Source organism: Acinonyx jubatus, chromosome E4, assembly GCF_027475565.1.
Source record: "Acinonyx jubatus isolate Ajub_Pintada_27869175 chromosome E4, VMU_Ajub_asm_v1.0, whole genome shotgun sequence".
NCBI classification, from domain to species: Eukaryota; Metazoa; Chordata; class Mammalia; order Carnivora; family Felidae; genus Acinonyx; species Acinonyx jubatus.
This window is the reverse complement of record NC_069395.1, coordinates 3,223,120-3,250,427: the sequence shown is the minus strand read 5'-3', so window position 1 is coordinate 3,250,427 and position 27,308 is coordinate 3,223,120. Positions and strand designations below refer to the sequence as shown.

At 44.4% G+C, this 27,308-nt stretch overlaps 1 protein-coding gene across 1 annotated transcript; it reads right to left on the bottom strand.

The window, feature by feature from the left end:
- Nucleotides 1–266: 266 nt before the first annotated feature.
- Nucleotides 267–27,056, bottom strand: LOC106985086 (T-cell surface glycoprotein CD1a-like). The gene is made up of 6 exons (XM_027048249.2): nt 26,918–27,056; nt 2,814–3,080; nt 1,847–2,125; nt 1,374–1,652; nt 949–1,039; nt 267–803 (listed from the first exon to the last, which is right to left on the bottom strand). The coding sequence occupies exons 1-6, from the start codon at nt 26,976–26,978 to the stop codon at nt 725–727; spliced, it is 1,056 nt and encodes a 351-aa protein (XP_026904050.2). The 5' UTR covers nt 26,979–27,056; the 3' UTR covers nt 267–724.
- Nucleotides 27,057–27,308: the final 252 nt, after the last annotated feature.

Below are 27,308 nucleotides of genomic sequence, written 5' to 3'. Positions count from 1 at the left end.
CGGCTCAGGTCATGATCTTGCGGTCCGTGAGGGCTGTGAGTTCGAGCCCCGCGTCGGGCTCTATGCTGACAGCTCAGAACCTGGAGCCTGTTTCAGATTCTGTGTCTCCCTCTATCTGACCCTCCCCTGTTCATGCTCTGTCTCTCTCTGTCTCAAAAATAAATAAATGTTAAAAAAAAAATTAAAAAAAAAAAAAGAACATCAAATGTCTCAACTACTACAAACACGACAGGAAGCAAAAAAGAAAAAACTATGAAGTTGGCATAAATTCAACACAGACTTTTACTGAGGACATATTCCATGCAGGCAAGACTCCTTGCCAAGGATACAAATATTAGAAACACGTGGGCTTTGCACTCAAGAGACCTAGGAATTAGAAGGGAAAAGGGACCTAAATGCAGGGCAAAAACAGATAGGAACTGGGTGTAGATTATCCACAGTGCAGGTTAAAGTGGTGGAAATTCCCACCAAGCAGAGACTGCTTCCACTGTGCAGATCAGAGAAGGTGCGTGGGAGGAAGTGACACAAGATGTCTGTGACCCATGGAGGTCCTCAGACTTCATTTTACTCTAAGGTAATTTTGAGATTTAAGTCTGAGACTCAGGTCAGAACAAGAGTTCCTGTTAAACGACACTCAGGTTATACTGACAACTGATGCCTGAGCAGAAAGGAAAGACAAAAGCTGCACATAGAGACTTGCTGGTCCATCTCTGCTGGGATGGGTTTAGGGACGTCCTGGTCCTGGGCTGCTGGGATCTCTCTCCAAAGGGAAGCCAGTGCACTGAGGTCTCCAGTGTGATTTCCTAGGAGGAACAGATTGGAAATGCTCTGCAGCAGGTGGGAGTGAGGACTGTAGGGAGAGGAGCACTGGGAGGAGGAAAGGTGAGGACAGACAGGAAGGTGTGAAGATAAGCGGGAAAGAGCAGAAATATGGTTCCAGAGTCTTACCAGCGCTTCCAGAACCAGAATGCAAGACCTGCCAGAAGCACCAGGGGCACCAGCACCACCAGGAAGACCAAGTCCACGGGGCGGTGCTGCTCTGTGGGTTTGGTGCACAGAGGGTATCAATTCCCATCCATCTTGGGTTCAACTGCACCTTCCTGGTCCTTTTTGCTCCTGTCACCCTCTGCCTCACCAACCACCCTTCTTCTTTCTCTTCTCTCATCCCTACTCAGAGAAGGATCCTTCACCCAACCCTCTGCTTCCTCCCACATCTACAGGACCCTCACATGAAGCTCTCCATTTCTTGGGCTATTAATTTTATGTCCTTTATGATCTGGAGTCCCTAGAATCCCAAAGTTTTCAGCTGGCTTTTCTGCTTTGCTGAAGGGCCACCCACCCACGTTCCCAGCCAGCCCCCACTGCTTTCTCACCCCAGTAGAGGACCATGTCCTGGCCTCCTAGACTGCTGTGTCTCACTCGGCAAGACAGGCCAGCTGCCTCTCTGGCTTCCACATCCAAGGACGTCTGAAGATACCATGTCCCGTCAGCATGGGGCAAGACGTCGCTTTGTCGGGTGCTCTGCCTCTCCTGCTCACCCTTCATCCACGTCACCCTCACAGGCTTTGGGTAGAAACCAGAGACATGGCACACAAGGAGCAGATGGCCAGGACCCAGACTGGGGCCAGTGGACAGCCAGGCCTCTGGCTTCACTGCAGAGACAGGACAGGTATTCTCAGACTGAGAGGGAAGATCCTCATATCGCTTTAGATACACACCTTTCCACCTCTAGAAACCTGTTACCATCAGCCCTCTCCCTCTTGGCCCCTTTTCTCCCTGAGTTTGAGCAAATGTTGCAAGTTTCTGAGTGCAGAAAGAAAGCTTGGAGGGAGGGAGCAGGACTGACCTTGTCGCTGCAGAGCTGCCTTCCCTGCATCAAGTAAAGCCAAGAGGAAATGGGGACAGAGGTCATTAATAAGTGTCTGTATTCTCATGTTGACCACGTGGTACTGATTGAATAGATTGCAGACCTGCTGAGCCCTCCTTCCTCCCTTTGGAGATGGCCACCATGACATGTTATGGAAGCTCATGAGATCTGATCCTTCATACGCAATCCGCTTAAATCCTACTGGTGCCTCTCCAAAGGGCAGCTCACAGCCTCTGACCACCTGAACCTGAAAGGGATCTGGGAAGAGAGATTGTGAGTTACACGATGGGGAAATGTGGGGGAAAAGATGAAATGGGATAAGTGGAAGCCAAGGACAGACAAAGCAGAGCGTGAAGTTGAGAGTTGGACAGAATGGAGCAAATTTGGTTTGAGCAGAAGCTCAGACAGGGGGAAGTGGTGGTCACTGCAGCAGAGGAAGAGGTGAATGACTGAGGAAGGAACAACTGTTGGGGGAGGGGGAGACAGGAAGGGCGTGGGCAGGGGACAGGGACAGGCTCAGTAGGAGAGCTGGGATAAAACCATCGAGGGTGAAAGGAGGATAGTGAATACATGGAATACATAGATAGAGTTTGCTGAGGGGACTGAATGGGGAGTAAAGCACAATTCAAAGATCTGTCACAGAGTGATGGAGAAGCAGGTATCTGGGTGGAGTCCAGGGAATGGGGTGGTCAAGGGAGACACTAGTAGAGGCATGAGAGCACAGCCTGAGGTCAATGAGACCTCATTGAAGGAGCAGAAGACATAAAGCTTTTAAGAAGTGGGGACTGCCTTCTGCATCCTGCCCAGATGGGTGTCATTCAGTTTCACAATGGGGAGTGGAGACTTCAGAAGCCAGTGGAGACTCTTTCCTGGAGGAAGAAGGAACTCAAGGTGACACACACACCGTCCACCTCCATCCCCCCTGCCCTGAGGGACTTGAACTCACATTCAAGCTGCCATTGACTGACGTGGTCCTGAAATATCAGAGGAATTCTAATGGAAGCCGCCTGTATTGCCCTTTCCTGTTCCATCAGCTCCTTGTTGCTGAAGTTGCCTTTGGACCAAGGCAGCTTGTTCACGAAAATGCCCTTCTTGCTGTCCCAGCTATGAGTCTGAAGCTCATCCAGCCAAGCTGAGACGTGATATTGCGTCCGGGAATGATTGTAAACGGATATTGTCAGGATGATTCGGAAGGAGCTCGGCTCCTGGAAGTCTGTGGCAGGAGAACAGATAGAGTGAGGAAGAGGAGGGCAGAGGGAAGGAGAGAGAATCAGAAAAGAGGCCAGGGAGGGGCCCTGAGGACAGGGAGCCATGGTTCTCTCAGGAGACATGTGCTGCCCCAGAGCCCCAGGCTTGGCACCTATCATTCAGACGAGCACAGGGCCCTGGGGTCGGGGATGCTCAGGAAGGAACCAGGCTGACATCCCTCACTCCCCACGTGTGTGCTCGGGAACCCACACCATGAGTGCACACACAAGCGAGTGTGCACAAACACATGGACACACCCATGCAAAGTTATAGTCACACAATGTTGCACAAACTAACATAGACAGATACACATGCACACATTCACACACAAATACAAACACACACATATTAAAATACAAACATACAGATACACAAGCACTTTTACACACAGGACACACACACAGACACACACACATGCAGATACACACTGAGACACACACAGGCACCTATACACACACATTCATACATGCTTACACTCATGGAGACACTCAAGCACATGTACATACATGATACACACATGCACAAATGAAGACACAGAGAGATACACACATGGGCATTATATGCACACACTCATAATACTTATGCACACATGCAGACACACAATCACATACATGACCACACGTTCACACACAGGCACATCTGTCAGCACACATACATGTGTGACACCCAAATGTAAGCACATCACACGTGCAGACACAAACACATGCACGTATACATATACCCATACCCTCACACCTCCTCAGCAGGGCCACTGTCCTCACCATCGTCACTGTTATCACCTGGGACAAGAACCGTGAGCAAGACCAGTTGCAACAACAGCATCTTTTTGCAGATGTTCTTTCTTTCTCTCGGAAAGTGGGTCTTTGGCATCTGTTCTAACAAACCTCCCCACACACAGCCCCTCTCTTCTGACTTCCTTCTCAACACACACGCCTGCCCTGTGTCTCCGCGACAATGCAAATGGGCTCTGCCCTCAACCCTGGACACCTACTCAGACTCTCACTTCCCCTCCGGGTCTGACCCTCCTCTCCCGCTTCCAGCTTCTCCCTGTCACCAACCTCCATTCTGTTTCCCGAGGTCCTAACTCAGGTGCTGGGGACCAAGTCTTGGGTGGCATGGAAAAGGGACCCTACCTCTCGTGCTTTTTCTCCTCATCAAGGCAGTAACCCATGAAAACACGGCTCCCCAGCATGCAGCCCTGGAGCCTGCTGTCACCCTGTCCCTCCTGCCCTTGGAACACTCCCCATGGACTCCCTTCCCTGTCTCACCCCCACCCCAGCCCATCTACATCTCTGATGTGTTACTGCTTGTGTTTAAAAACAATCAACCAGGTCAATTCGAAGATCTAATCGATTGCATTAAGGGATACAAGTTTGAGGGAGCATACAATTTGGCATGGGAAAGAGGAGCCCCAAGGAAGCGTACAAATAAGAGGTTTTTTATAGGAAGGAAGTTGCACAAATACAAGAAACAAATGTTTCAGGGAAGCTCACTTTCCCTTAATTGGGAGCGCAGGGGTCTAGCCATACAGATGACCTCCCCTCACTGGGGGATGGAGAGGACTCACGTGACAACAGACCCCACTGTGATGAACAGAGAATTCCTCGCTGACAGGGGAAGACTTACATTTCTGGGGGAGGTTGGAACTGCCATTAGTTTAGGCATCAAACAAGGTTTGGGGACTTGGCCTGGCCTGAGACACCATTTTGAGTCCATGAGTTTCTTTTAACACATTCTATTTGCTTTTCCAAATTTCCCCACGATTGCCTGTGTAACAGTATCAGCAACCACCAGTTCACCATTATTTTAGGGGAGAATCAGTTGTCATCAGAGAGACCACAGGACATTGAAACATCTGAAGAATACCCACTCAGACTTGCACTAATACATATTCACTCACCAAACACTCACTTAACACCAGCCTGGTCCGAGCACCTTGCTACATGCACGAAAATAGTGTTCACAATGCAATCACTTTATTCAAGGAGCTTTTAGTCCCTTTGGGAGGAAATAACACATACACCAAGAATTATATATTCTGGTGTGCTGAGTTACTTTTTCTTCCTTTTGTGTTTTGTTTTTTTAATTCGCGTTAACGCTATGCATTACTCAGCGTTCATCAATATAAGTATAAAACTATTCCCTTCACCATCTTCTCTGATTCCTCACCTGCCTCCCCTCGGGTGACCAGCAGTGTGTTCTCTATTGTTCCCATTCAGTTTTTTCCTTTATCTCTCTTTTGTCTTTTTCATTTGTTTTGTTTCTTAAGTTCTACACGTGAGTGAGACAATAGGTGTTTGTCTTTCTCTGGAAGACTTACTTATTTCACGTAGCTTAAAACTCTCCAGCTCCATCTAGGTCATTGCATATAGCAATATTTCAGTCCTTTACTTGACTGAGTAACATCCCATTATACGTACATACCACACTTTGTCCTTCTTCATCCATCATCCGTGGACGCTGGGTGGCTTCCATAATTTGGCTACCGTAAATAAGGCCGCAGTAAACATAGGAGTGTGTGTATCTTTTCAAATTGCCATTTTCATATTACTTGAGTAAATATACAGTAGAGGAGTTACAGGATCACGTGGGAAATCTGTTTTTAACTGTTGAGGAAACTGCATACTGTTTCCACAGGGGCTACACCAGTTTGCATTCCTACCAACAGGGTACAAGGGTCCTTCTGCTCTTCCCCAACGCTTGTTTCCTGTGTGTCTGAATTTAACCGAACTGACAGGAGTGAGGTGGCATCTCATTGTGGTTTTGATTTTCATTTCCCTGATGAAGAGTGATGCTGAGCATCTTTTCATGTGTTTGTTTGGCCATCTGGATGTCTTCTCTGGAGAAATGTCTATTCATGTCTTCTGCCCCGTTTTTAATCGGATTATTGGTTTTATTGGTGTTGAGTTGTACAAGTTCCTTGTATAGTTTGGATACTAACCCTTTATCAGATATATCATTAGCAAATATCTGTTCACATTCTGTACACTGTCTTTGAATTTTGTTGATTGTTTCCTTTGCTGTGCAGAAGCTTTATATTTCCATGTAATCCCAATATTTTATTTTTGCTTCTGTTTCCCTTGCCTCAGGAGCCATTTCTAGAAAAGTATTGCTGCAGCTGATGGAGAGACAGATCTGCCTGTGCTCTCTTCTGGCATGCTTATGATATCAGGTTCCACATTGTGGGTTTCTTTTTTTTAAGATTTATTCATTTCTTAGAGAGAGAGACAGAACACAAGCAGAAGAGGGTGAGAAAGAGAGGGAGACACAGAATCCAAAGCAGGTTCCAGGCTCTGAGCTGGCAGCACAGAGCCCAACGTGGGGCTCAAACTCACAGACCGTGAGATCATGACCTGAGCCGAAGTAGGAAGCTGAATCAACTGAGCCACCCAGGTGCCCCGCACGTTTTGATCCTGAATCCACATTGAGTCTATTATGGCATATAGTGTAACAAAGTGGTCCAGTTTCTTTCTTTTGCACGTTGCTGTCCACTTTCGCCAACGCCGCATTTTATTTTTTTAATATAATTTATTGTCAAATTGGTTTGCATACAACACACACTGCTCATCCCAACCAGTGCCCTCCTCCCTGCCCATCACCCACTTTCCCCTCTCCCGCCCCCCGCATCTACCCTTAGTTTGTTCTCGGTCTCATAAGAGACCCAGTCTTAAGAGTCTCCTCTCTCTCTGTAACTTTTTTTTCCCCTTCCCCTCCCCCATGGTCTTCTGTTTAGTTTCTCCAGATCCAAATATGAGCCAACACCACATTTTAAAGAGACTTTCTATTTGCCATTGCATGATCTTGTCTCTTTGTATAAAAATTAATTGGCCATAAAATCCTGGATTTATTGCTTAGTTCCCTGCTCTCTCCCATTGATCTGTGTCTACTTTTGTCCCAGTACCGTAATGTTTTTATTACTACAGCTTTGTAGTGTAACTTGAAATCTGGAATGGTGATACTTCCAGCTTTGTTGTACTTTTTAAAGATTGATTTGTCCATTCAGAGTCTTTTTGGTTCCATACAAACTTCAAGATGGGTTGCTCCAGTTCTGTGAAAAATGCTATTGGTATTTTGATAGGCATTGCATTAAATCTGTAGATTGCTTTGGGTACTATGGACATGTTAACATTATTTTTCTTCCAATCCATGAGCATCGAATATCTTTCCATTTCCTTGTGTCACCTTCAATTTGTTCATCAGTGTTTTATAGTTCTCAGAGTACATGTCTTTCACTCCTTTGGTTAAGTATATTCCTAAGTATTCTCTTATTTTTTGGTGCCATTGTCAATGTGATGGTTTTCTTAATTTCTTTTTTTGCTGCTTTGTTATTATTGTATAGAAATGCAACGCATTTCTATATATTGATTTTGTATCCTGTGACCTTACTTGATTCATTTATTGGTTCTAGTAGATTGGGGTGGGGGGGTGGTCTTTAGGGTTGTCTATATATAGTATTGTGATCTGCAAACAGTGGACATTTTACTTCTTCCTTGCCATTTTGGGTAACTTTTATTCCTTCCTCTCATCTGAGATGCAGAAATATTTACAATGGTAATATCTTCTTGATGGATTGTTTCTTCTATTATTTTATAGTGTCTTCCTTTTTCCCTTGGTACAGCCTTTCTTTAAAAGTCTATTTTGTCTGATACAAGTATTGCCACCCTGGATTTCATTTCACATCCATTTGCTTGATGCATGATTCTCCATCATTTCACTTTGTATCTTCATGTGTCCTTAGATCTGAAATGAGCCTCTTATAGGCAGCATAGAGATACGACTTGCTTTTTTCTTCATCCCATCACAGTATATCTTTTTATTAGAGCATTTATTCCATTTACATTCAACATATTTATTGAAGGGTATGACTTATTGTCATTTTGTTTCTTGTTTTATGGTTGTTTTGGTGTTCTCCGTTTTTTATCCTCTTGCTTTTTTCTCTCATGATTACTTGGGTTTCTTGATATACTTGGATTCTTTTCTCTTTATTTTTTGCACAACTATTACAATTTTTAACGGCTTCATTAGTATAAAACTGATATATAAAGCACTGTACAAAAGCATAAGCAACTCTTCAATATAGAGAGCAAACAGAGGGTTGCTGGAGGGGCTGTGGGAGGAGGATAGGCTAAATGGGTAAGGGACGTCAAGGAATATTCTCCTGAAATCATTGCTGCGCTATAGACTAACTAACTTGAATGTACATTTAAAAACTAATTAATTAGTTAATTAATTAATTTTAAAAATTATTATACACATTAACAAAAATAGAAATGGATGTGGAGAGTGATCATCTAATGTTCATTAGGAGTGTATGTATGTGTATAAAGTTTGGTTTACAATAATTGTAAAAATAAAGAACTGTACAAATTTCACATGTACAATTTGATCAGTTCAGATATACCAAACATTTCTGATACCACCACCACAATCAAGGTAGTAGACAACTCCAAAACCTTAAAGAGTTTCCTTGTGGCCCTTTGCTTTGTTTCATTTTGTGTTGTGGTAAGAGCACTTAACAGAAGATCTACTCTCTTAACTCTTGGAAAATATGGTATTATTAACTATAGGAACTATGTTGTACAGAACATCTCTAACATACCCAACTAACATAATTGAAACTTTCAACACTTTGAATAACAAGTCCTCAATTACTCACCATCAAACCTCTGGTAACTACTACTCTCTGCTCCTATGAGTTTCACTATTTTAGATAACCCACATATATGAAATCATACACTGTTTTTCTGTCTGGGACTAGACTATTTCACTTAGCATAAAGTCCTCAAGTTTCAGCCATGTTATCACAAGGACAGTATTTCCTTTTTTGCGGCTAAATATCATTCCATTGTATATACATACCTCTTTTTCTTTATTCATCCATCTGTAGACAGACACTTAACAAAAGGGAAAGAGAAGAAAATTCCAAGAAGAGGAAAGAGCAAGGAAAAGATATATAGCAAAAGGAAGCCCAGGAGATACAAGAACAAAATAGGATCCCTGAGGCTCTGGCTGGAGCAGATATCAATCAGTGTGTATATTTACAGATTCCGTGTAGAGCAGTCAATATTAACTTATTGGTCACTGAACTTTGAATCCATTCTCTATTCTTCTCCTCTGCGTCCACATTTTAGGTATATGGCGTCATACTTTACATCCTTTTATTTTGTGAGTCTCTTGACTGATTTCTATGATATTTTTATTTTTACCACTTCGTGCTTTCTTTCCTTTTGGTCTTTCCTTTCCCTTCCCCTCACAGTCCCTTTTAATATTTCTTGTAGGGTTGGGTTAGTGGTCATGAATTCCTTTAACTTTTGTTTGTCTGGACAACTCTATCTCTCCTCTTCTGAATGATAGCCTTGTTGGATAGAGTAATCTTGGCTGCTGATTTTTTCCTTTCAGTACTTGAATATATCATGCCACTCCCTCTGGCCTGCACAGTTTCTGCTAAAAAGTCAGCTGATAGCCTTATGGGTTTCCCATGTATGTAGCTATTGTCTTTTCTCTTGCTACTTTTAAAATTCACCTTGGGGCGCCTGGGTGGCGCAGTCGGTTAAGCGTCCGACTTCAGCCAGGTCACGATCTCGCGGTCCGTGGGTTCGAGCCCCGCGTCGGGCTCTGGGCTGATGGCTCGGAGCCTGGAGCCTGTTTCCGATTCTGTGTCTCCCTCTCTCTCTGCCCCTCCCCCGTTCATGCTCTGTCTCTCTCTGTCCCAAAAATAAATAAAAAACGTTGAAAAAAAATTAAAAAAAATAAATAAAATTCACCTTTATCACTACTTGTGCCATTTCAATTAATAGGTATTGTGTTGTGGACCTCCTTGGGTTGATTTTGCTGGTGGCTCTCTGTGCCTCCTGATTCTTGACTTCTATTTCCTGCATGAGATTTGGGAAGTTTTCAGCTATTATTTCTTCAAATAAATCTTCTTCCCTTTTTTTCTCTCATCTCCTGTGATCTATAATGCAAATGTTATTTTGCTTGATGGCGTCCTTGAGTTTCCTAGGTCTATTTACATTTTGTGTTATTTTTCCTCTCCTGTCTGGCTTGATCATTTCCCATACCCTGTCTGCCAGCTCACTGATCCATCTTTCTGCTTCCTCTAGTCTATTGTTCTTTGCATCTAGTGTACTTTCGATTTTAGTTATTGAGTTCTTCATCACTGATTGATTCTTTTTTATGTTTTCTACCTTTTGGTTGAGAATCTCACTGAAGGTTTCCAGTTTTTTCTCAAGTCAGTGAGTATCTTTGTGACCATTACTTTGAATTTTCTATCAGAGACAAGTGAAGATGGCAGAGGAGTAGAGGGACTGGGCTGCCTCTTCCCTTGAACGCAGCTAGATGAATATGAAATCATTTGGAACACGCAAGAAATTGATCTGGGGATTGAGAGAACAAAACTGAACAACCAGAGCTAGAAAAGCGGCCACACTGTAGAAAGCAGGAGCTGCAGGAAATTGATTTGGGTGAGAAAAGAATTTCAGAAGGTAGGGAAACTGATCACAGAGAGAAGAGAGAGGAAAAGGGACAGAAGGAGAGAAAAAGTGGAGGCACACTCAGGGGATTTCACAGTAATAACTCTTTCCCAAAACCATTGACTGGGAAAAGAGGGGCTGTCCGCCATATGTTTTTATGAGAGCGAGTATGCAAACTCCGAAATTTTGGAGGTCCAAGCCATTGCCTGTTTCATGACTGGATAGCTTTACAGTACTCCAGGGGAAAGGAGGGTAGTTGCCTTATAGTGGTCAGTGTGGTCTGAGGGTCTGCTGGATTGCATGGGGAGAAAGAGTTCCCTGAAAGGAACAATCCAAATGACAGCCCTGCCTTAGTTTAAAGCTAGGTTCTCTTTTCTGCTTATTATGGATCTTTGATAAGAAATACAATTGCTGAGAAGTCTGTTTTGCTTGCTGTTTGCTACGAGCATTGTGAGGCCTTTCCTGAATGTAACCCGCTGTGTAGTAGAATGGGTTGTAAACCTTCCTAAATGTAGTCTGATATGTAATGGAATGAGTGATTGTACATAAACTAACCGGCATTTCTCGCTTCTGTAAACCTGCTTGCTTAGCACATTCCTCACCTACCCTCCCCCCTTCCCCCTCCCCCCTTTTTCCTCCTGCCACAAGTAACGGACAAAGCCTTCCCGCCAAAGGACAGACAAAGGACGCCCAATCAGAGAACAACAAATGTCCTTACTTTAAAATCAACTAATCAGGCCCCTCATAATTTGAAACCTCCCCTGTGCTATTTGTCTCTGTCTATAAAAACGCTGTATACCAACCCTGATCGAGGCCTCTTGCGTCACCGGCGACGAGTGCGCAGAGGACCAGGTTCGAACCTGCAATAAACGACCCTTGCCGCTTGGCTTTGACTTACGACTCTGGTGGACTTTTGTGGGAGGTTTCGGAACTTCGGGCATTACATTCCCCTGCTTGGAGACCACTTGGGAGAGGCAGCACGGCTCTCTGGGGACAAAAGACCCTGCAGGCATCAATATGGTGCACTACTCACTGCATAGGAACAGAGATGCCAAATCAGGGCAGCAAACCTTGATGAGGGGTTTTGGCTGCGTTTTACCATAATCTCCAAATCAGTGCACGGTGGCATAACCAATTTCCATGACAAAGTGGCAAATGCCAAAAACGTGGCCACAACCTCTCCCAGAGGATGAGCATTGTTCTGCTGGCAGCGGGTCCCTAAAACTTGGCGTTTTGAACCCCCCCCCCCCCATGTGCCTGAGGGAGAGCATAAGGGTACTGTGGAGGACTGTGCGTCCTGGCAGGCAGACCGCTCTGATGCCTACAGGGTGAAGGCAGGGATCTGACAGAAGCTGGGGACACAGGAAGGGTGATTATTTGCTCTTCTGTCAGGGCTTCCTGAAGAGTGGAGGGCATGAATTCCTGCTCTAGGGACACGAAGGTCCGGAGACACCCTTTCCCCACACACACCCTTCAGCACTGACTGACCTCAGTGAGCACAACAGCCCCACCCAGTGGACTGCGGAGCTACACCAAGCTCCAAGCTTGGTGGGGCCCACACCAAGCCCCACCCCTCTGAGCCCTGCAGGTACATCCTTACTAGGGCAAGGCCACCTGAGATCTATGCAAGAGACCCTACCTCCAGAAGACCAACACAAACCCTTCTCACGCACTTAGTCCACTGATTATAGATTGCTGCAAATCTTCAACTCCAGGAGAAATATAAGCTAGCTTACTTTTTCAATTGTTTTATATTTTAATTTTTTTAATTATTATTTTATGAATTTAGTTTCTGTTAACAAGAATTCCAAAACATACACAGGATCTAGCTTCCTTTTTTTTTTTTTTTACTTTTACTTTTACTTTTTAAATTCTTTGTATTTATATTATTCATCATCATTATTATTACTATTATTTTGGATCTCGCTTCTTTTATCAAGCAGACTAAAACGCACCTATGATCTACCTTCTTTTTTTTCTAGACTTCTTTATAACATAGGCATTACTCTGGTACCAAGAATACAAATGTCTTTACTAACATGAAAACAGTGACCCAGATAAAATGACAAGACAGAGGAATTCACCTCAAAGAAAGAAGGAAAGAAAAGAAGTCACAGCCAGGATTCAATCAATACAAATCCAAGATATCTGAACCAGAATATAAAAAAATTATCATAAAGACACTACTTGGGATTGAGAAAAGCAGAGAAGACACTAAAGAATCCCCTCCTGCATGGAAAAAAAAAAACACTAAAACTAGACATGCCAAAAAATAAAAATAAAACTACAAACAAGATATAAAACCAAATATGCAATGACAGTGAGGATGGGCAAAGTAGAAGAAATACAGTGACTCCTTGATGCATCGTAACATTTGTATCATAGGAGTCCCTGAAGAAGAAGAGAGAAAACGGAAGAGAAGGTGTATTTGAGCAAATTGTAGCTGAAAACTTCCCTCATTGGGGGAAGTAAACAGACATCTAAATCCAGGAAGCACAGAGAACTCCCATTAAATTCAACAAAAGCCAGCCATCACAAGACATATGATAGTCAAATTCACAGAATACCAAGCCAAGGAAAGGATTCTGAAGCAGAAAGGAAAACAAAGTCTGTAACATACAAGAGAGGGTAGATCAGGTTTGCAACATCTGTCCTCAGAAATGTGGTAGGCTAGAAGACAGTGGCATAATATATTCAATGTGCTGAATGGGAAAAAATGTCCAGACAAAACTACTTTATCCATCAAGGCAGCCATTCATACACATAGACCAATGGAATAGAATAGAAACCCCAGAACTAGACCCACAAACGTATGGCCAACTAATCTTTGACAAAGCGGGAAAGAACATCCAATGGAAAAAAGACAGTCTCTTTAACAAATGGTGCTGGGAGAACTGGACAGCAACATGCAGAAGGTTGAAACTAGACCACTTTCTCACACCATTCACAAAAATAAACTCAAAATGGATAAAGGACCTGAATGTGAGACAGGAAACCATCAAAACCCTAGAGGAGAAAGCAGGAAAAGACCTCTCTGACCTCAGCCGTAGCAATCTCTTACTTGACACATCCCCAAAGGCAAGGGAATTAAAAGCAAAAATGAATTACTGGGACCTTATGAAGATAAAAGCTTCTGCACAGCAAAGGAAACAACCAACAAAACTAAAAGGCAACCAACGGAATGGGAAAAGATATTTGCAAATGACATATCGGGCAAAGGGCTAGTATCCAAAATCTATAAAGAGCTCACCAAACTCCACACCCGAAAAACAAATAACCCAGTGAAGAAATGGGCAGAAAACAAGAATAGACACTTCTCTAAAGAAGACATCCGGATGGCCAACAGGTACATGAAAAGATGCTCAACGTCGCTCCTCATCCGGGAAGTACAAATCAAAACCACACTCAGATATCACCTCACACCAGTCAGAGTGGCCAAAATGAACAAATCAGGAGACTATAGATGCTGGAGAGGATGTGGAGAAACAGGAACCCTCTTGCACTGTTGGTGGGAATGCAAATTGGTGCAGCCGCTCTGGAAAACAGTGTGGAGGTTCCTCAGAAAATTAAAAATAGACCTACCCTATGACCCAGCAATAGCACTGCTAGGAATTTACCCAAGGGATACAGGAGTACTGATGCATAGGGGCACTTGTACCCCAATGTTTATAGCAGCACTCTCAACAATAGCCAAATTATGGAAAGAGCCTAAATGTCCATCAACTGATGAATGGATAAAGAAATTGTGGTTTATATACACAATGGAGTACCATGTGGCAATGAGAAAGAATGAAATATGGCCCTTTGTAGCCACGTGGATGGAACGAGAGAGTGTGATACTAAGTGAAATAAGCCATACAGAGAAAGCAGATACCATATGTTTTCACTCTTATGTGGATCCTGAGAAACTTAACAGAAACCCATGGGGGAGGGGAAGGGGAAAAAAAAAAAAAGAGGTTAGAGTGGAAGAGAGCCAAAGCATAAGAGACTCTTAAAAACTGAGAACAAACTGAGGGTTGATGGGGGGTGGGAGGGAGGGGAGGGTGGGTGATGGGTATTGAGGAGGGCACCTTTTGGGATGAGCACTGGGTGTTGTATGGAAACCAATTTGACAATAAATTTCATATATTGAAAAATAAAAAAAAGGCAGCCATTCATAATAGAAGCAGAGAAAAAGAGTTTCCCAGAGAAACATTTTGTTTAGATTTTCTAAAGGAGTTGTGACCACTAAGCCAGCCCCGCAAGAATTATTAAAGGGGACTCTTTGAGGAAGGAAAAAAGATTAAAAGTAACAAACACTAGAAAGGAACACAGGACATCACCAGAAACACCAGCATCACAGGTAACACAATGGCACTAAATTCATATGTTTCAATAATCACTCTGGGTGTAAACGGATTAAGTGCTCCAATCAAAAGACATAGGGTATCAGAATGTATCTTAAAAAGTAAACAAAAAAAAAACATTTATATGCTGCTAACAAGAGAATGATTTGAAAGCTAAAGACACCTGCAGAATGATTGAGAGGATGAAGAAACATTTATCATGCTAATGAACATCAAAAGAAAATAAGAAGCTAGAGTAGTCATTCTTCTATCACACAAGCTAGATTCTAAAGCAAAGACAAAGGCTGTCTTATGTAGCAAGAGATGAAGAAGGTCACTACATCATAATCAAAGAGACTATCCGAGAAGAATATCTAACAATTGTAAATATTTATGCTCCCAACATGAAACAATACATCAATTAGTAATGAACCTAAAGAAACTCATTGATACTAATAGAAAATAGTAGGAGACTTTAATACTCAATTTAAGCGAGAGACAGATTACTTAGCAGAAAAATCAACAAGGAAACAATGGCTTTCAGTGACACACGGACCAGATGGATTCAGTTGATATACGCAGAACATTTCATTCTAAAGCAACACATACACGCTTTTCAAGTGCAAATGGAACATTCTCCAGGATAGATCACATGCTGGGTCATAAATCAGGCCATGACAATGCTCATGGATAGGAAGAACAAATATTGTTAAAATGTTTTTACTACCCAAAGCGATCTACACATTTCATGCAATTCCTATCAAAATACCAGCAGCAAAATACCACAAAGATAGTACAAACAATTCTAAAATTTGTATGGTACCACAAAAGATCCCAAACAGCCAAAGCAATCTTGAAAACGCAAGGCAAAGCTGGCGGCATCACAATTCCAACCTTCCAACTCTATTACAAAGCTGTGGTGAACAAGACAGTATCATAGGGGCACAGAAACAGACACATAGACCAATGGAACAGAATAGAAAATCCAGTAATGGACCCACAACCATATGGCCAACTAATGCCCAACATAGTAGGAAAAAATACCCAATGAAAAAATGAGCCTCTTCCACAAATGGGGTTGGAAAAACTGGACAGCAATATGCAGAAGAATGAAACTGGACCAATTTCTTACACCATACACACAAATAGATTCAAATGGATAAAAGACCTCTGTGACACAGGAAACCATCAAAATCCTAGAGGAGGACTCAGGCAGCAACCTCTTTGACATTGGCCTCAGCAGCTTCTTACTAGACATGTCATGGGAGGCATGGAAAAAAAACCAAGAATACAATATTGTGAGTTTCTCAAGATAAAAACCTTCTTCACAGTGAAGAAAACAATCCACAAAACTAAAAGGCAACCTTCAAAATGGGAGAAGATATTTGCAAATGACATATGTGACGAAAGGCTAGTGTCCAAAATCTATAACAAACTTATCAAACTCAATACCCCTAAAAGAAGCTAATAATTCCATTAAGACATGGGCAGAAGTCATGAAAAGACATTTTTCCAGAGAACACATGTAAATGGATACAGACACATGAAAGGATGGTCATCATTACTTATCATCAGGCAAATACAAATCAAAGCTACAATGAGCCATCACATCACACCGGTCAGAATCGCTAAATTAACAACACAAGTAACAACAGGTGATGAAGAGGATGTGAAGAAAGGGGAATACCTCCCACTGTTCCTGGGAATGCAAACTGGTGCAGGCACTCTGGGAAACAGTGTGGAGCTTCCTCAGAAAGTTTAGAATAGAACTACCTATGACTCAGCAATGTCACCACTAGGTATTTACCCAAAGGCTATAAAAATACTGATTTGAAGGGGTAGATGCACTCTGATGATTATAGCAGCGCCATCAACAATAGCCAAATAATGGAAAGAGCCCAATGTCCACTGACTGATGAATGGAGCTTCGTATCTACACACAATGGAATGTCATTCAGCCATAAAATAACGATATCTTGATGTTTACAGTCCCATGGATGGAGCTAGAGTGTATTATGCTAAGCAAAATAAGTCGGTGAAAGAAACACAAATACCATCTTTATTCACTCACATGAGGAATTGAAGAAACTAAACAGATAAATATAGGGGGATCAAAGAGGCAGGCAAACCATGAACCAGACCCTTACCTACAGAGACAGACTGAGGGTTCCTAGAGGGGATTGGGTGAGGGATGGGTGAAATGGGTGATGGGCATTGTTGTGATGTTGTATGTCGGTGATGAAATTGCTAAATTCTACCCCTGAAAGTAACATTACCCTATATGCTACCTAACAGAAATTTAAATTAAAACTTGATTTAAAAAAGGAGAAAAAGAAAAGGGTCGGGATGTGAGGTGATAGCCATGTTAACTAGTTTGGTTGTGGGCATGTCACCATGTCCACATACACTAAACCATCAAGCGGTTACTTCCTTTTATGTTTTCAAAAGACAACAGAGTTTATTGCACAGCAGTTCAATGCATTCAAACATGTGGTGAATGCTACATAAAATATTATTTTCCACAATTTGTCTCGATTCAATTTCCTTGACCAATGCTTCATTTTCGGTCAAAATGCTGCATGTCAAACTGGAGGCTCCACAGCTCAGGGTCTGAGCGTCACCTGCAGCTCCCTGCATGCCATGTGCACTGGGCTCCCGACGTTCTTCAGGCCGTCCTCTCTGAGAAGTTGTTGGAAGGTCATCAGGAGGACCTTTGTTCATGTCACATCACAGGCTCTGCTGCACCTGCCAGAGCTGGCGAAGGCCCATGTGGCCAGTGGGGCCTCCCAGCCTTCCTCCCTGGATGGTTGGAAAGCTGCACACTGTACAAAGGTACAATTTTCATTTGTCATCATACTCCAGTGAAGCAGGAAGAGCAGCAACAACAAAACCAAAGCATCAGAAAAGTAAAGGCAGACACACAGACCCACAGAAGGGACTGGAGCCCCAATGATTTGGGCCCACCCCCAGTTCCACCAGCCAGTACACTCCCTGCATGCCTCAGCCCAGCAAGGCAGATTTCTGTCCTTTGTGATTGGAAGCTCCCCTCTGATGGACGTGGATGTGGCCCCTGGGAATGCTGGGCTAATGTGCCTCTTGTTTACAATGTTCCTCCACACTTCTCTCTTCCTTTCTTTAAAATATTCCCCTATTCCTTTTCTTACCTGCTTGCCTTTTTCTTCACGTGTCTTCACCTGTCCCACTATTACCCCGTCTTATTGACACTGACATCTGGATCAATCCCTATCCTGGGTGTTTTCGTGGGTTTCTAACAAACCACTGATCAGGAATAGAGTGCTGGTTCAGCTGCTGGAGAAGTGACTGGTAAAAATTTCTTCCAGGGTTTTCCTAGACATGAAAGAACAAGCTGTATCAACCTTTAACAAACCAGGAAATGTCATGGCAATGGCAGTGAAATACTCAAAATGCAGGAAATTTTCTATGGATTTCTTTTGAACACAATACGTCTATTCATTCATTCATACACTCTATCATTCATTCATTCATTCATTCATTCATTCATTCTTGACTTACTCAGCTTTTCCTATTTGTATGGGAAACATGTTCTCGGAGAGTGGTTCCAAAATGTATGAGAGGCAGCTGTGTGTCCACATACTTAACATATAATGAATAATCTCATCCTTTAAGCTTTTTATTCTTTAATGTCTACATTCATCTTCCAGAGGCAAACATCAGAACTGTTAAATAAGAAAATTTAACTTCATACATTTGAGCAATAATTTCTTTATTAAATGACCCATGAATCGCGCATCACCCCAGCTAGCACACAGGTAGGCACTTTGAGAAGTTGTACAAATGGAAGGTTTTTACAGAGGGAGGGTGGAGCCAGGGGGCTGGTAGCAAAGGAGAAGGGTTGTTCCAGGATTCAAGCCTGTTTTCTTGTGGGAAGAGCAAGGAGTCTTATCCTGCACATGACCTTGTCTTCCTTAGGGGGTTGGAGAGGTGCCAGGTGACAGATTCAGTGGTACTAATGGAAAGAAAAATTTCCTGCCTGACTCATTTAGGCTATATTTCTGGGGTCACTGAAATTAGTTAGATGGGGTATGAAGCCCCAGGGAGGGAACTCAACTGATGACATCATTTTGGGTCTACGATTTTCTTTTTCTAACAGGATGTGGCTCAAGGGCATGTATCTTCATCGTCTTGTCCCCCCACCAGCAGGATCTGTCTTGGTTCCCTGCTGGCTGGTCTGCTTGGGACAGAGAGGGGGATGCGACTTCTGCTCTGGTCCAGTCCCATCCTCAGCCAGGTGTTTTGTATTTCAGTTTGGAGCCTGGGCCTTCGCCTCAGCAGATGGAACCTCTTAGTGGGGGACAAGGTGTGTTCCTGTCCCTTCCCCCACTGCCCCTCCCCCCAGCTGCGGAGTGGCTCACTGTGCCCTGAGATAGTGGGGCTCCCTGCCCTTCCCACACCCAGTGAAGGCTCCTTTCTGTGTGGGGGATGGTGGCCTTCCTGCCCTTCTTGGGAGGGAGCTGCTCAGAGGCCTCAGGCTTGTACCACCAGAAAGCAGTTCCCTGGTCTGTGTCCTGGATGCCAGTCTGTCGGGAGCCCCTGGCCAGGTCGACGGGAAAAGCCTAGGGATACAGCAAATTTCTGGGACTCATGCTAGCCTTCAGTCATTTGTTAACACTTATAGCTGAAGTAATCTTTCTGGTTTGTAGAGACTCTGGCATCTGTCCTATGTAAGCAAGGGTTTGCATGCCATATTTCCTTGGAGACACCTGTATTTCCCTAGATTTTACATTAACAAGCTGCCCTGATCCTCAGCTCTGTAATGTGATGAGGCTTTGCGGCGATGGTGGGGTGTTCATGGGTTCAGAGCCAACAGCCAAGAACGAATTCTTGAAGACGTCTTTGGTGCAAAAAGGTGATTTCATTAAAGTAGGGGGACAGGACTCATGGGTGGGAAGAGCTGCCCCAGTCCCTGTGGAGAGACTTTTTATGTATTTGGGAGCTGGGGGAGATAAAGTGGAGGGGATGTTTCCAATGAGATTGTCATATGCTAAAGAACAACTCACAGGATACTGGAGGCCTAGCTATTGGCAAGCTTAGGTTGTTTTCCTTCTAGCAAAGAATTAGCATTAAGACAGTAGGCAGTTCCTGGAGAAATGTTTTACTCTGCCTGCCCCAAGTATTTGGGCTGTAGGTCATAAAGGAAATTAAATTTCCCCTGCCATTTCCTTCTTGCCTTTGTTCCCCTTATCACTATGAAGGGTGATGTTGGGGCTCCAGGAAACTGAGTCTATAGGTTTCTGGAGATGAGGCTATTGATAAGACTGCCTTTTTCTTGCAACTCACTAAGATATTTGTAAACTGATGGAGACTCATGTCCTACAGGATTGTGATCTCTATCAGTTAACCATTTCTTTTCCCCCTTTCCTTTGTTCTTGGGCAGCCGGGGTGCCTGAGGAATGTCACACATATCCCACCTGTAGGTTGTGGGGGCGGGGGTTGCTGATTGCTGCCTGTCAGCTTTCTTTATGCTCCCTGGTGATAATGGATTCAACAAGTGATTTTGAACATGAAGCTTTTCAAAATCTTGAGTCTTTGGAACGAGTTTTTTCTTTCTATGTTACAATGAAAACTTTCCCCACAACTATTTTCCTCCTTACATTAGCCTGAGATTATATCCATTTACTGGTCAACGAAGAAATAACAAGACACATAGCCCAAACACATTATCCAGATGATATAAAGCACCAAGAAATATTGAAGAGCCTGTAAACACTCTAGGACACCATAAAGTAGTTCAGCATGTCTAGCAGAGGTCAGTTCATGATAAGACAACCACAGAACATTCTAGCAGGAATACTAAGAAGAGAATCTGGGAACACGATTCCAGAACACTCTATTAACTCCGTGTGTTTCAAATTCTCATAATTTCTTATTACAAGTAATGGGAGATTTGCACTAGGATCTTTTGTGTGAACTTCATGATTATTAGCATATGGCTTATTCTAAAGAAAATTGTGTAAGATTCTCATTTCATCAAGTATGATTACAACTAATGCTTTCTTAAACTTAAAAAAATTTATGTTGATATCTCCATAATTTTTAGGAATAATGCTATGCCTGGACCAAATTATTCAATCATTCAGAAATACTCATTGAGCTCCTATCACTTGCAAGCCCTGTCTTAAATACTGGGGATCTATTAGAAGTCGGGTGCACATGTAACACCCTAAGATCTTAGTTCCTCTTCCCTAACCATCCTCTTTCTTTTTCTTTTCTTTTCTTTATCTTCCCCATAGTGAGAACACTCTGGATGTACTCTCTGGGAAATTTTCATGTATAAAATTTCTGTCTTTTGCGTACAGGTTTCTTCCTCATCCTTGCCTCTCTGGTGTTGCAAATAGATTTTAATTGTTTCAAGCTTGATTCCCAGATGTTACTGTCCAGGACCAAAAAAGAGGATCTCTTTCCCCCGATTAACTGTACGAATCCATCTTCTAGTGACTTGGTCACCTAGAGCCAGTGCCTGGCTCTGAACCATCACTCTGAATGAAGACAACTGGCATCTCTTTGATGATTTAGCTGAACTCAATGTCACCTGTCCATCCTTCAACCTGTCACATCGGCAAGGGTACTTTCTCCTAATTGACTCAAGGAGATCGTAGTCAGGGCTGTGAATGAGGATAGTGTCAACCAACAAAAAACCACATGGTGGCCATGTGAGGGTAACAAAGTGGACAAGAACAAAGAGAAGAAGTAACTAGTCTAATTCAAATGAGAAGACAGAAGTCCTATGATTTGCGTGCCCCCATCCTGTATTTTTCATCTTTGCCACCTCTTCCATCTCAACTTAATTTTCCAGAAGGTCCATATGAGCAGCAGTGAGAGCCTGCACTTGGTCCCTCTGGATGTGCTCCTGCCCTGAGCCCTTTCTTTAAGCCCTTAACAAATTAGAACTTGTGCCTTTTCTCAAGTTGAATCGAAATAAGCCGCTACACTAGGGAAGCAGATAGAAACAACAATGAAAACCATAATCAAATAGGAAAGCAAAACTTTTAAGCTCCAAATACAGTGATGATCTTTTCTTCCCCGGCTACTTTCCACTCAAAATGTCCCTTCTGCATGATCGGGGCTTGAGAATGATTTGTGCAGGTAGTTAAAACACTAGAGTAACTGAAGTCCAACCATGGACATCTGCACTAGCACTGCCATTGAAACAATCAGTCACAAAGATCCATCTTCAATATCTACGGAGGCTGTCTATGCTAATGGACACACCTAGTGACATTGATTTGTAACCCCCAGACCCACCAGCTCACTGCTACTCATAATGAATGGCAGGAAGAGTGCTCTGATATGTGTCACCCATCGCATGTGTCCTGTGAGGCTGAACAAGTTGCTGCTCTGCATTTCCATGGTAAGTCCCACACTGTAAACACGTGTCCTTTTCATTGTCTATTTGGTGCCACATTTTCTGCATTTACATGCACTCTCCTGTGATTTCAGTGTTTCAAAAGGCCCTGAAGCCCAGAGCTGCAGGACTGACTGGTGTTCCTAAGCACAAGAAGGTGAGATGAGCCTCACTGACAAAACTCCTGTGCAGGTAGGTCCTGCTCAGGCTCGCGATGCAGAGTCCTGTGCCTTTGAGTTCAGTGGTAATGAATCAACAATGCAGTAAATCCAGGAAAAGGAAAAGGAAATTCTTGATGTCTATGTGGAGCTGACTCAGAAAGCGCTAGAGTAACATCTAGAATGCTATGATGATGCCACAAAAAAGGGGGTAAAGAGCTAAATACAAGGATTCAGAAGATGATGATTTCTAGTTTGTTTGTTCCTAAAAGCATCGTGGGCAGCATAGTTGTGAGGTTGAAAGATGAAGACACTGGTGATGACAGTAACCAGGCCTGGAAATGTCACATACTTCTGAGCTGGTATTTCACTATAGGGAAATAGAGCATATAATATTATTTGGGGAAAAACGTGTATATATATACATACTGTCTTAAAAAGACACATGAAACAAGGCTATGTATGTATCAGTGGGCAAGTGTTGTGAGCAGAGGTTTCAAAGATCGGAACCCTGTATTTCCCCCAGGAGCAATGGCTCATGTGGCTGACTCCGTGTCCTCAGAGACTGTGACACAGCAGACACGAATGTGAGGATGCTCTGTATGCCCTCTCCCTGCCGGACCCCCGTTCATTCCTGAGCACAACACTCTTCCTGTCTTTTCCGGACCCACTCGTTTCCCTCCAGGGATGCACTCGCACTGCTACCTCTCAGGCACCACATTTATGCACCTGTGAATCCCCTGCCGGTTTTGCTAAAATGCAAATTGTAATGCAATGAACCTCAGCTGAGGCCAAGCCCCTATATTGCCAACAAGCCCCAAGGTGACGTCTCTGCTGCTGTTCCTGAGGGCCTCAAACAGCCAGGACCTGCATCTGCCCTCCTCCTTTCATCCACAACAGGTCCACTCCAACAGGTGTCTGTGTTTAAATAATAGAAATATCCACAGACAAAACTGTATTCTCCTCAGAGGCTCAGAGATGTTACCAAGGAACCATAACAGTATCAAGTCTCCAGACAAAGTGAAAAGACTTTCAACAAGAAAAACATCAAATGTCTCAACTACAAACACGTAGTCGTACTACGTCGTGCGTTTGTTAGGAGGCGAAAAAAGAAAAAACTATGAAATTGGCATCAATTCAACACAGACTTTTACTGAGGACATATTCCATGCAGGTGAGACTCCTTGTCAAGGATGCAAATATTAAAAAGACATGGGCTTTGCACTCAAGAGACCTAGGAATTGGAAGGGAAAAAGGATGTAAATGTGGGGCAAAAAGGATGGGAAGTTTGGCGCAGATTATCCACAGTGCAGGTTAAAGTGGCGGAAATTCACACCAGGCAGAGACCGCTTCCTCTTGTGGATCAGGGAAGGCTCCCTGGAGGAAGTGACACAGATGCCTATGACCCATGGAGGTACTCGGACTTCATTTTACTCTGAGATAAATTACAGATTTAAGCCCCAGCATCACATCAGAACAAGAAATCTTGCTAAATTACACTTAACTCATCTTGACAACCCATCATCGAGCAGAGAGAAAAGACAAAAGTTGCGCACAGAGACTTGCAAATCCATCACCACTGAGCTGGGTTTAAGTATGTCCTGACTCCTGGGCTGCCGGGATCTTGCTCTAAAGGGAGGCCGGTGAACCGATGTCTCCAGTGTGTTTTCCTGGGAAGATCAAATTGGAAATTGCTCTGCAGCAGGTGTAGGTGAGGACAGCAGGGAGAGGGGCACGGGGAGGTGGAGGGCTGAGGACACAGAGGAAGGTAAGGAGACACATGGGAAAGAGCAGGACGGTGGTTCCAGACTTACCGACGCTTCCAGAGCCAGAACGCAAGACCTGCCAGAAGCACCAGGGGCACGACCACCGCCAGGAAGACCAAGCCCACGGGGCGGGGCTGCTCTGTGGGTTCGGTGCACAGAGGGTGTCAATTCCCATCCATCTTGGGTTCAACTGCACCTTCCTGGTCCTTTTTGCTCCTGTCACCCTCTGCCTCACCAACCACCCTTCCTCCTTCTCGTTTCCCATCCCTGCTCAGAGATGGACACTTCACCAAACACTCTGCTTCCTCCCACATCTGTAGGACCCTCACCTTCAGCTCTCCATTTCTTGTGTTATTAATTTTATGTGCTTTATGATCTGTAGTCCTTAGAATCCCAAATGTTTCATCTCACTCTCCTGCTCTGCTTCAGGACCACTCACCCCCTTTCCCAGCTGGACCCCTACCCTTTCTCACCCCAGTAGAGGACCATGTCCAGGCCTCCTAGACTGCTGTGTCTCACTCGGCAAGACAGGCCAGCTGCCTCCCTGGCTTCCACGTCCAAGGACATCTGAAGAAACCATGTCCCATCAGCAGGGGGCAAGACGTCGCCTCGTCGGGTTCCCTGGTGCTCCTTCTCACCCCGCATCCACGTCACCCACACTGGCTTTGGGTAGAAGCCAGAGACGTGGCACACGAGGAGCAGACGGCCAGGCCCTGGACTGGGGCCAGTGGACAGCCAGGCCTCTAGCCTCACTGCAGAGGCAGGACAGGCATTCTCAGACTGAGAGGGTAGGTCTTCACATCACATTAGAAATACACATCTTTCCACCTCTAGGAACCTGTCACCATCATCCCCTAACTCTCTTGGCCCCTACTCCACCAAATTTGAGAATATGGTGCAAATTTATGAGTGCACGGAGAGATAATGCTTGGAGAGAGGGAGCAGGACTGACCTTGTCGCTGAAGGTCTGCCTTCCCTGCCTCAAGAAGACCCAAGAGGAAACGGGGGCAGATGTCACTAATATTTGCTTGTATTCGTAAGTTGACCACGTGGTACTGATTGAATAGTTTGGAGACCTCCTGAGCCCTCCTTCCTCCCTTTGGAGATGGCCACCATGACGTGTTCTGGAAGCTCACGAGATCAGATCCTTGATACGCAATCTGCATGAAGCCTGCTGATGCCTCTCCAAAGTGAGAATCGCAGCCTCCTGCCAGCTGTACCTGAAAGGGATCTGGGAAGAGAGAATGTGAGTTACAGGAAAGGGAGAGGGAAAGAGATGAAAGGAGATGAGTGGAAGCAAAGGACAGAGGAAGCAGAGGAGAAGTTGAGGGCATTGGACAGAATGGAACAAAGTTTGGTTTGAGTGGAGACTCAGAGGGGAAGTGGTGGTCGCTGGAGGCAGAAGAAAGGTAAATTACTGAGAAAGGAACACATGCTGGAGGAGAAACAGGAAGGATGTGGGCAGAGAACAAGGAAGGGCTCCACAGGGGAGCTGTGATAAAATCATCAAGGGTGAGGGGAAGGCAGTGGGCAGAGGGAACACATAGACAGACAAATGTCTCTGATGGGACTGAATGGGGAGAAAAGCACATTTCAAGGATCAGTCACAAAGTGAGGAAGAGGCGAGTCTCTGGCTGGAGGCCAGGGAATGGGGTGGTCATGGGAGACTCTGGTGAGAGACAGGAGAACACAGCCTGATGTCAAGGAGCGAAGGGGAAATAGCAGAAGGCGTGAAGCTTTTCAAGCTCAGGGTCTGGCTTCTGCCTCCTGAACACACGGGTGTGATTCTGTTTTATGATGGGGAGTCGAGAGGTTCAGCAACCAGGGGAGGCTTTTTCCTGGAGGAAGAAGGAATTCATGGCAACACACACAGCGGCCACCTCCATTCCACCTGTCCTGAGGGACCCAAGCTCACATTCAAGCTGCCATTGACTGGCATGGTCCTGAAATACCAGAGGAAATCTCGTGAAGAATGTGTGAAATGACTTTTCTTGTTCCATTAGCTCCTCATTGCTGAAGTTTCCCCTGGACCATGGCCACAGAAAAATGAAAGCGCCCGTCTTGCTGTCCCAGCCACGAGTCTGCAGTTCATCCAGCCAAACTGAGCCCTGATTCTGTGTCCACGAAGGGTTGCAAAAGGATGTTGTCAGGATGGTTCGAAAAGAGATTGGCTCTTGGAAGTCTGTGCCAGAAGAACAGATAGACATTGGGAAGGAGAGAGAATGCCAAAGAAAGTTGCCAGGGAGGGGCCCAAAAATCTAGAGGACAGGGAGCCGTACTTCTCTCAGGAGACATGTGCTGCCCCGGAGCCCCAAGCTTCATCCCCATCCTTCAGAAATGGGATCAGGAATGTTCAAGAACAAACAAGACTGACATCCCTCACTCCCCAGGAATGTGCTTGGGAACCCACACCACAAGTGCACACACACACAGAGAGATAAATGCACATATGTACACACACACACACACTCAGAGTTGCCTGTGTATGCACAAACATAGACACGTATACAAATAGCCATACAGACACACACAGAGACATGCAAACAGGCACCTATATGCACATGCTCATACCTACTAACACTTACATGCAGACGCACATGTGCACACACGCAAACACACATGACTTACATGAGCACACACGGGTATGCATATGTAAGCATGCATGCTTGTGCTCCCACAGGGCGTGCCCAGAGTCCTCACCATTGTCAGTGTCACCACCTGGGACAAGAACCGTGAGCAACAGCAGTTGCAACAACAGCATCTTATGTGCAGATGTTCTTTCTTTCTCTCGGAAAGTGGGTCTTTGGCGTCTGTTCTCACAAACCTCCCCACACGCAGCCCCTCTTCTGACTTTCTTCTCAACACACACACCTTCCCTGAGTCTCTGCGACAATGCAAATGGACTCCACCCTCTACCCTGGACACCTACTCAGACTCTCACTTCCCCTCCGGGTCTGACCCTCCTCTCCCGCTTCCAGCTTCTCCCTGTCACCAACCTCCATTCTGTTTCCCGAGGTCCTAACTCAGGTGCTGGGGACCAAGTCTTGGGTGGCATGGAAAAGGGACCCTACCTCTCGTGCCTTTTCTCCTC

What these genes read in the sequence shown, in the direction of transcription:
- LOC106985086 (XM_027048249.2), bottom strand. Translation starts at nt 26,978, where the DNA reads ATGCTGTTGTTGCAACTGCTGTTGCTCACGGTTCTTGTCCCAGGTGGT. An exon ending in GGCAGCTCTGCAGCGACAAG is followed by an intron (nt 1,653 to 1,846) that starts GTCAGTCCTGCT and finishes CTGTCTCTGCAG; the next exon opens with TGAAGCCAGAGGCCTGGCTG. An exon ending in TTCTGGTTCTGGAAGCGCTG is followed by an intron (nt 804 to 948) that starts GTAAGACTCTGG and finishes TGTTCCTCCTAG; the next exon opens with GAAATCACACTGGAGACCTC.